This window comes from Cervus canadensis, chromosome 8, assembly GCF_019320065.1.
Source record: "Cervus canadensis isolate Bull #8, Minnesota chromosome 8, ASM1932006v1, whole genome shotgun sequence".
In the NCBI taxonomy this organism is placed as follows: Eukaryota; Metazoa; Chordata; class Mammalia; order Artiodactyla; family Cervidae; genus Cervus; species Cervus canadensis.
The window spans coordinates 58,256,798-58,267,195 of NC_057393.1; the positions used below are offsets into that span (position 1 = coordinate 58,256,798).

The 10,398-nt window shown below is 49.8% G+C and overlaps 1 protein-coding gene across 4 annotated transcripts; it reads right to left on the reverse strand.

Annotated features, from left to right (window-relative positions):
* Positions 1–808: 808 nt before the first annotated feature.
* NPY4R2 (neuropeptide Y receptor Y4-2) lies at positions 809–8,421 on the reverse strand. Of its 4 annotated transcripts, none has more exons than XM_043477065.1 (3): positions 8,087–8,421; positions 3,157–4,293; positions 809–1,467 (listed from the first exon to the last, which is right to left on the reverse strand). In XM_043477065.1, exons 2-3 carry the CDS (start codon positions 4,251–4,253, stop codon positions 1,407–1,409), a joined length of 1,158 nt encoding a protein of 385 aa, XP_043333000.1. In that variant the 5' UTR covers positions 4,254–4,293; positions 8,087–8,421; the 3' UTR covers positions 809–1,406. The 4 variants fall into 4 exon arrangements, with proteins under 4 accessions (XP_043333000.1, XP_043332998.1, XP_043333002.1 ...); XM_043477063.1 differs by having other exon boundaries at positions 3,136–4,293; XM_043477067.1 differs by having other exon boundaries at positions 3,116–4,293; positions 8,087–8,420.
* Positions 8,422–10,398: the final 1,977 nt, after the last annotated feature.

The following is a 10,398-nucleotide window of genomic DNA, read 5'->3' on the forward strand; positions in this document are numbered from 1 at the left end:
GCCTTTTCCCATCCTGCTGGCCCTGTAAACTTGCAGACACATTACCCCAAATGCCCTCATGGAGAATATCTGGCTCCTCCTCCTGAACTCTATGATTACTTTCGTCATTACACTAGGTAGTTGTTTTCATACCTGCCCAACCTAGAGGGTACTCAGTCATGCCATCTGCAGAGAAGGTGTCAGTGAATCAGGATAAAGGTCAGCAGCTGCGTACACCCCAGAGCTCGGGCTCCAGGCCCTTCTGCCCTGCCCATAGTCATAGATTCCAGATCTCACAGATGCTGAAACACCCTCTATCTTATATAAATCAAGTGATCTTTAATTGTTTCAAAGCTACATACTGGATAAAAGGTGACACCTGCCATCTCCTCTGAATAGTTAAATATTCTGATGAGAACCTCAGTATGCCCGCCACCTCAATGTGACTGAGGCCCCACTGCCAATTGGCAGCACACCCTGACAGTGCCCTGGGGCTCAGGAAAAAGGTTGATGCTCACACCTGCCCAGACACTGCACAAGTCTCCCATTTGCTTCAGGCATGTGGGCCTTTAAAAGTAAAGGTATGAAAAGGAGGTCTCTCTTTAAGAAATCCTTTGTAGATCCACCCCCACACCTTAAAGTCAGGGGCTGCAAATGACATTTACAAGGTGGCAACAGGTTGCTGGCCATCGCAAAGCACACTACCTGTAAAGGAGATACGACTATCGCAGGGAGTTGAAGTTCTTTGTTCTGAATACATGCCCTATTTTCAGTGTGGTTTCCTTGGCAGTTGATTGAGCGACTAATTGAAAGCCCATTAATAGCTTCATGAATGGAAGGAAATGTACTTTAAGAGAGCTCCATACTGGTACACAATTGCACCGACAACTGTTTTCAAAATCTGACAAGCATCAGTTTCAAATAAAGGGTGACATTCAAACAACTAGAAACCTCAAGGGCCATGATTACACAGCCCCATTCATAAGCACCCTCCTGTTTGAGGGTTCGTTGGCAAGTTCACCCTGCCTTCTCAGCTGCCCGAAGTAGGAAGTTCCTGGCTGTTCTCAGCTAAGGAGGCATCTGAATATGCTCTGCAAATCCTTTCCCAGTGTATTCTCAGGACCCAGAAGCCCCAGTCTTGTCTATGTCCATATATTTGTAGCCATTGTGAGATGTATCAGAACCTTAAAGAGACACTCTGGGGAAGTCTTATCACCAGTGCAGGCCCGGCCAAGGACCTTGTCACTGAAGAATGTCTATCCAAGTTAGCATGACCCACTTTAAGGCAGAAATAACAGCTGTGCTCACTCCTCCACCGCCAGACTGTCTCTCAACAGGGTGTAGGAAGCAAAAATTTCTTCTTTGAAGAACTTGCAGGTCTTTTCAGGATTTTCTCAGGCATCACTGTATCCCTACAAAGCAGTAAGTCACAGCAACAACTCCCATCTTCTAGTCAAGAAGCTTGACCTTGAAGCAGTCCTTGATGCTCTAAAGAAGAAAGACCACAGAAAAGAGATGAAGGGCAACTCACCTGGTATCATCTCTGGGAAAATAGCATCTCCGCCCTATCCAGCAGAGACTCCTGCTGAGCACCACCCCACCCCGTATCCCAGGACCCCACCTTGTTTGCTGACCTTGCTGTCCCATCGCCAGATTCAGCTCTGGGAACCTGGAATTCCTTTGGCCCACACCCAGCTCCAGATCAGCCCACATCCCATCTAGTCACATCTCAGCCCCACCCCTCAGCATGACTTGGTCAGGCCTTGGCCAAAGCTCTCTCTAGGGCTCCAGACTCAAGCATCTGACTATCCATCTGCACACCCAAGAGGGCCTCAAACACAGAATGCACACAGATAAACCAAAAAAATCAAAAACCCTCTCCATCACACTAAACGGACCAGACATATATATCCACTTTCCCAAGTCTGGAAACTGGGACCGTTTCTTCTCTCTTCCACATCCAAGTCATCTTATCTGACACCCAAAAATCTTTCCAATTCATTCTCTCCTCTTCAAGACTACTTCTGCTTTGGGGGACTACCTCTATCCCCTGATACGATAATCCTGTATATCCATGTGATTCTAGTAGGGTTGACACCACCATTCTGATCTAGCAGTGGTCAAGGGACACAGGCCTGGGTACAGAAAGTATTCCAGCTACTTGGTCACAATCATTGGTTAAGGACTGAGCTATCAGAATCCTCCCCAGAGGACTTTCCTGGTGACTCAGTGGTTAAGATTCTGCACTTCCAGTGCAGTGGGCCTGGGTTCAATCCCTGGTCAGAGAACTACATGACATGTGGTATAGCCAATGCAGTGCAAATCTTAAAAAAAAAAAAAAATGAAGTGCAGAATCTTAAAAACAAACAAACAAATCCTCTCAGAGTTCTTACAGGACACAGAGAGAAAGACATGCTCCTTCCCTGGTAGCCCAGTTGTTAGGACTCCGTGCTTTCATTCAAGGTGGCAGATACAAAGAAAGAGAAAAATGATGGAGAAAGACGTGAACCTCAGAATTCCTGCTGCTCAGGGCTAATCTGCCTACTGCAAAGGAGTGTGTGCAGGCTGCCAGGGTCCCTTCTCTGCAGCTGGATGTGCTAATGATATAGAGTAATCCCACTGTCTGCTACCATAGAACTCTTTACTGTGTACAAAGCCCATCCACAAATATTGTCTCCCAAAAATGTTAGGAGTTGACCAAGGTCCAGAACTCTAACTCCACATGCTTTTCACTCATGTCTTCACAGTCTCACTGGTGGAGGTAAAACCCTTAGGTTTCTGGGCTGGGCACACATTGCTGAGTTACCAGCCTGAACTCTGCCTGCAACAATCAGACCATCTCCAGCTCTGGCATCTGCTCAGGCTGCAAGACATACTGTACACGACCTGCGGAATCCAGACTCAGAATTCTTGCAGGAACAATAGCTGAACCATCTGAATGCCAGGCTTCACAAGGCAATTGGATACATCTGAACACCAGGCTTCACAAGGCAACTGGATACAGAAACAGGCCCTTGCTACCCTATCTAGGCCCCACAACGCCAGTAATGACAGAAGGCCACCCCCAGGTTTCAATGTGCCCACTTAGCTAGGTGAAAGAGCCTGGCAATGAACATAGCAAGAAGAAGCCCTAGACCTGGCTAGATTGGGTTGGACCTGCCACTGAGCCTCAGAGACCCTTTGGAGACTTCCGTGTGCACTGTGGATAGAGGCAGATGCTCAGACTCTTCCACAGGGACACTCTGCTGGCAAGTCAGCACCAGGGCCTTGATCTCCTTCTTGAAGTTAGTGTTGAGAAAACCATAGATGAAAGGGTTGACACAGGTGGAGGCCATGGCAAGCAGGTGGCACACCAAGAAGATGAGGTTGCCATGACAAATGGGGATGGCCTCATGGTACCAGTCTTCCAGGCTATTGAACACATGCAGGGGCAGCCAAAGCACAGCAAAGGCAGCCACCATTGCCACAAGGATCCCATTGATCCGCTTCATCTGCCATGCCCGCGAGCTATAGGTGCCCTTGCGGAATACCCGCCCCTGACTCCTCAGGCGCTGGTAGATGCGGACATAGCAGACCAGGATGAAGGCCAGTGGAATGAAATACTGGAAGAGCAGAAGGAAGGTGGTGTAGATGATGCGGTGATGGTCCAGTGGCCAAGACTCAGTACAGACCACTTTATCTGCCAGAAACTCCACAGCCTTGGAGTGGTTCTTATGAAAGACATTCTCTAGGATGCTGTTGGCCAGGAATGGCAGGGAGAGGAAGCCAGCAATGAGCCAGATGACCACAATCCCCAGGTAGGCTTGGGTGACACTGGGTTTCCAGCCTGTTGGATTGATGATGAGCTGATGCCTCTCCAGAGCCACAAGGACAAGTGAGAGGATGGAGACTGTCACTGACATACACTGGATAAAGGTAGATATCTTGCAAAGGACTTCGCCAAAGACCCAGTAGTCCATGATGGTGTAGATAGCCGTAAGTGGCTGGCAGATGAGGCACATGAGAAAGTCAGAGAAGGCCAGGTTGGCAATAAGCAGGTTGGTCACATTGGCCTTCTCCTTCTGCCTAATAGTCACACATATCAAGGAGAGGTTGCCCAGGACCCCCACAATGGTCTCGATGCTGTAGGAGGTGACAATAAAGACCATGGGGTCTACAGAATCCTGGCAGTGGTCAGAGAAGTTGTATGGAGTGTACAGAGAAGCTGACTTGCTCCTGTTTTGACCCTGTGGGGATCCTAGGAACAGCAAGGCCAAGAAGTGAGAGGTGTTCATGACGGACAGGAGAAGGCTTCAGGAGATTCAAGGATGATGCCTGCAAAGCAAAGACAAATGGCACTTAGGGATAGCACCTCCTGTGTGGAATCCAGGGGAGAGTGAGGGCCAGGTAGAAAGGTACATCGCTGCTTCCTTCCCAAGGCTGAGACCTAGAGAACTGAGACTCAGAGACATAAAGCAACTTGCCCATAGTTAATTAGCCCACAGAGCTGATAAGTAATGGGGCCCAGATACAAACCCAGGTCTGTCATACATCAGAACCTGTTCCACAGATTCCCTCTGACCTCAGGGTTCGAGGCTGTTTTGATGATAAAGAAATTGAAATTTTGTATGCAGAATATTGAGGGACAGAATTATTTAGGGAGCATAGGTAGAAATCCCCCGTATCACATTGTATGCAAATAGAAATAGCAACACATTCTTCCATGTGCTCAGGTCCTTCCATGGCATCCTATGCCCTTTTAAAAAAATATTTATTTACTTGGCTGTGCTGGGTCATAGTTGCAGCACAAGGGATCTTTGATATTCACTGTGGTATTTGAACTCTTAACTGAGGCATGTGGGATCTAGTTCACTGACCAGGGATCAAATTCAGGCCTCCTGTATTGAGAGCATGGAGTCTTAGCCATCCGACCACCAGGGACGTCCACACATTCCCTTTAGGACAGAACCAGAACCTCGGGGCTTGACATGCAGTGTGCCTTCCTGGTCTCAGCCCCTACCTACTCTGCCAGCCTTGTTTCTCAGTGACATATGGCAGCATTGAAGACCACCAGCTATGCCAAAGACTAGGTCATCAGTACACCAGCTCTGTCCTCCTGACCCAGTACATACACACCAGGCCAAGGTCAAGGGATGCCTACTAACTTCCCTATGGGTCCCCTCCATGGCTATGCTTAAGTCACAGCTTGTAGCTCCCAGAAACTGGCCTGGTCCACACCTCCATGTCCCAGCACAGCCTGATCCTTTTCCTCTGGTGCCTCAACACAAAGGACTCTCTGCCAAGATCTTATTGGAATTTGGACCCCAGAACCCCGAGGTGGTAATGCCAACAACAGGTATTTTGATGTGCTGTGCCATCTTATCACCACACACCATCAGAGCTCCCTTCCTCATGACTTCTCTAGTCATCACTAATCCCACAAGCAGTTCTCAACCTTAATGAGACATCAGAATCACTCCAGGAGCAGATCAAAAGCACAGATTCCAGAGTCCCTCACCAGGAAATGCAGTTAAGTGAGTCCAGGATGGGGCCAAGGAATGTACACTTTAACAAGCGAACCATATGATTCTGATCACATGGTCCTTGGACCCCATTTCAATAAGTACTGTTTGGAAAGGGCCCTATTTCAGATATTCTTTAGGGCTTTTATAATGGTTGTGTCTATCTATGAACTGTTAACATATAAATGTTCTTCATGATCAAGTGCTAAGTTAGAGGCAGTTTTTACAGGGTATAACCAAAATTAACCAAAGGTCAGTAAAATCTATAATATTTGTCAGCCATTGTAAATGTCACTTACTATAAATTTAATTTGACTTAGAAAGATGAATCACATTTGGCCATGGAAAGATTGTCATGAATTCAAAGACAGTTTAAAGTTTAGCTATTTCAGTTACCCAATCCCAGAGACAAGAAAATTTTCTTCTGTTTTTTTTAAACTTCTTCTTTTTTTAATATTTATTCATTTGGCTGTTCTAGGTCTTAGCTATGGCACGTGGGATCTTTGATCTTCATGGCATCATGTGGGATCTAGAATGGGAGCACTGAAGGCAGCATTGAAGATCCACTTGGCTTGCAGCCCCCTTCTCGAAGAATCTCTAAAGAGTAACATAAGGGATGGTCACCAGTGAGCCAGGAAACTCCACACCAGTCCCTGCTGACTAGACCACATGGATGCCTGGGCCTAAATCAACCCTTCTCCACAACAACTGGGACTGGGGCAAAGGAGTGAAGTGCTAGGGCTGGGAAAGCAACAATATGGGAAGGAGATCTTTGGGGAACCAAGAAAGGAGCAGAATTACCAGCTGGCCCTTGCATCTTTCTCCAGAGCTACAGATACTGGAAGGAAACTACTCCATAAGAGCCCACCCTAGAAAGGCCCTCTGTGCACAGGAACCAAGGATTTCCAGAAGCATACTCCAGGGGCGAGGCAGCAATCATTCAAACCCTGAGCCCCAGGTCAGCATGAAAGTTAGATTCCTTCTGTAGAAAGTGCACAGAGGCAGTAGGGAGAAGGCAGTGGCAGTGGGCATGCAGAGGTGATTCTGTTTGGTCCTGTAGACACCTGGAAGACCCAAATAGCCTCAAGGGCTGTACCTGGATGGGACCTGGGGAGAGAATGGGACAACTGAACCTGCCAAACCCAGAAGAGCAGAAAGGGGAATTTGGAAAGACAAACAGGAGAGAGAAGGCAGGAAGGAACCAATCTTGGAAAGAGCCCAAAGAGCAGTGGGTGGTCTTGCCTTACTGTGGAGGGCACATGCTTTGCTGGGAGATGGGGCAGAAGGGACAGACATTAACCTTCACTCAGCTTTGGGCTCAAGACATCTCGCTGAGCATTAATCCATACCCTAGCCATGGGAGAAAGGCTTTATTAGGCTGAACCATATGAAATTGCCAGTATCCAACTATTTTCCATCTGCAAAGACAGCAAAACCACATGGCTGGATTTTATATCAGCTCCATTTCAAAGAGGAGGACACGGAGGCCCAGTTAGATGAAAGGAAGCTGCCCAAGGTCCCCAGAGTCTGTAAGTGGCAAAGCTGAACTAGATCCTTGGTTAGCCTGATTCTGAAGGCCTTGGCACCAGGCCACGCCAGACAGATTTTTTAAAAAGGAGGAAGGGAAGTCTGTGCTAAAGTAGGAGGTGAGCTAATGTGGGGCAGGAGAAGCAGCAGACGCAGGGTTGGAGACAGACATCCACGGTCCCCAACAAAGCCTGACCAGATGAGCACCTGGTAGTGATGAAATATGGCTCAGCAAAGTGACAAGATGCCCCAGCTGGGGTGACATTGCCCAGGGTCCCCTGGCCTTGGGCCCCAGCACATTGGCTCAGACCCCTCCACCTCCCCAGCAAGGGGATAACCTCCAAGGTTATCCCAGCCTCTCCAGCCCCTCATCCTTCCCAAACAGACCCAGGCTTGGCGTTCCTAATGGAATGACACTCTTAGATAGAGCTATCTCCTTTGCAATGCAGTTTGGAACCTCCAAGGCCCCTCCTGGGGGCAGAACACAAGAGCCCAAGCTTCCAGGGGAGAGATGTGGGCTTGAAGGGCTATCACCAAGCGAGTGTCCATCCCCTGCAACCTCCAGCAATGCAGTTTTTCACCTGGATCACCTTGAAGTAATCACACCCACTCACCAGGGCTGCTGAGTTGCGGCCACACTGACCACTTCAAGACTTTCTGGGCGGCTTAGAATTCCCCCAAAGGACCGCACACCAAGACTGTCTCTCACTTCCCACTGCATTCCTCAGAGATGCCCAGTGAGGACCAGGAGACCTCAGGTCTTCCAGGTGCACCCCAGAGGGCGGTGATTCTGGGAGGGGTAGGGTGGACTATAACGCAAAATCAGTGAAATAGTGTCTCCAGGTTGAGTTCCCAAGCCGCTCTCATGACAAAGTGGGCCACCTGCAACCCCAGGGAAGCCCTCCACTGCAGCCTGCCTTCCCAGCTGTCAAATGAAAACTAATGGAAAAGACAAATAATATAATCTTCTCATGAGGTAAGAATGGAGACAAGGATGTCTGCTTTGTTTCCTGACATTTCAGCAAACAGCTCCTGTCTCCTAAGCCCCGCGGCGCCCACACTTGCCACGCACCCCTTACCTCCTTTGCCTGCAACGCACAGATGAGAACACCGAGGCAACGGGAGCCCAAATCCGCTCCAGTGGCAGGCTTCCCCGCACCAGCCCCGACTGTGGCGCTCTGAGCCTCAGGCTCTGTAAAGCCCACCGGGCGCCTGGGGAAGGCAGCGCGCGGCTTCCCGGGGGCCCCTCCGACCCAGGAACCCACGGAGCGCATCCAAGGGCCCGTGCCGCCTCACCAGCTCCGGCGACCCGGCGCTCTCTCTGCCTGCGGAGCGGAGCCGCCCTGCCAGTTCACCCGCACTCCCGGCTCCCTCCCGCGCCGCCGCCGCCGCCAGCCCCCGCCCAGTCTGCCGGCCCGCGCCGCCCACCAGGACGCTCCCGCCGCCGCGGGGGACCCGGGCGCCTGCCCCGGAGCCGCGCCCGCGAGCCTTCCCGTCTGCCCGCAGCTGCAGCCAGACAAACCTGCCTTCTCCACGCACACCCCCGCCCAGGCCAGCGGGCTGGAACTCTTGTTCTCTCTGAGCTTCAGTGCCCTCGTCCATGAAATGGGCATAAGACCTGCCTTTCATAAACTCATTCACAGATTTGAATTGCAGGCCTCCTGTGAACCTGACTCTCCCGACAGACACAGAACTGAACAAACAGGTGTCCTGTCCTCGTGTCATACTGGAGTTCCCAGCCCAGGGGGGAAGGCAGACCGGGACAAGTAAATCAGTTATGCAGAGAAGGAGATGCTATGGGGAAATGGGTCAGCTATAGACAGATGGTCCAGGGAGAGCGCACAGTAAAGGCAAAGGCCCTGAGGCTGGAGGTATCTGGTCACTGGAGATCATGGGAGGGCAGTGTGGTTGGAGAACGTCGGGGCTTTCAGAGGGGCATTCGGGAAGAGTCAGAGGGGCCCTCATAGATTCTGGAAAGGCCTCCAAGGTTGCTGCAACAAGAGTCAAGTAAGAAAGCTCTTCTCCATTGGAGTCCAGGTGACTTAGGACTTGCCTGAAATGGCACAGTGTGTATTACAAAGGCTGCTCCAGTTCTGAATATACTGCCTTATCATTTCCTCCAGGAGACCACATGGTAAAATCAAGTATGTACCTAGAGGACCTCTTGAGAGTAGTCTTTGCTTCTGGGACACTTCCTAAGTGTCAGACATGCACAACTCTTCTATAAAACCTTCCATGGCTCCCACTCACAGAAAGCAAGTAAAGCAGTGGTTACCATGGGCCAGGGGTTTGGGGAAATGGGGAGGAGGGAAGTTTGGTCAAAGGGTCCAAACTTCCAGTTATAAGATTAACAAGTTCTGGGGATCTAATGTACAGAAGGGTGAGTATAGCTTATAATACTGCATTATATACTCAAAAGTTGCTAAGAGAGTAGACCTTAAATTCTCTTACCATAAAAAAAGAAATGGTAATTATGTGAAAGGGTGGAGATGTTATCTAATGCTTTGGTGGTAATCGTTTTGCCATATGTAAGTGTATCAAATCAACTCATTGTAAACCTTAAGTGTACATAATGTTATATGTCAATTATATCTCAATAAAGCTGGGGGGAAAACAAACTTTAATGGCTCCCCATGACCCACAGGACACGGCCCAGATCTCCCAGCCACTCCCCCCACGCACCAAGTAACCCCAGAGGTACCATCCATAGTGCTGACTATGGAAATGGTTCCAGAGTGGTGGGCAGTGGCCCCTTCTAGAATGACAGCTGTCATTTACAGTGCAACTGGGCTCTGCAGACAATACCCCATGGGATCATCAGAACAGCTCTGAGGGTGAGCATTTTTATTTCTGTTTTACTGATGAAACCAAGTGAGACTCAGAGACTGAGCAACTTCCCCAAAGTCACTCAGCTAAGAAACTGAATGATCAGATCCTACCCATCAAACACCCAAGCCTCTGCTGGCTGGTCGCCCAGGTTTGCACCTGCCATGTCTCGTTTCAGGATCACTCTCCTCCCTGCCTTGACTCCCTGGGAAACTGCTGCCCCTCGTTCTCAGCCCAGCTCCAGGGTCCCCTGAGCCACGATGTGTTCCTGCTGCAGAAGCAGGTGGCACAGCCTGTGTGTATGTTCGTACAACACACTCCCCGTGTCCAGGGCACGGCTCCTGCCTCTGCCCCCGGAGCCCATTACGGATCCACACACAGTGACAGCATGTGACAAATGAAGGAAAGAATGCGTTTCACAGAACTTAACTATAATGACTCATTGGAAAAGACCCTGATGCTGGGACAGAGTGAAGGCAGAAGGAGAAGAGGGCGACAGAGAGTGAGATGGTTGGATGGCATCACTGATGCAAAAGACACGAACTTGGGCAAACTCTGGGAGTTG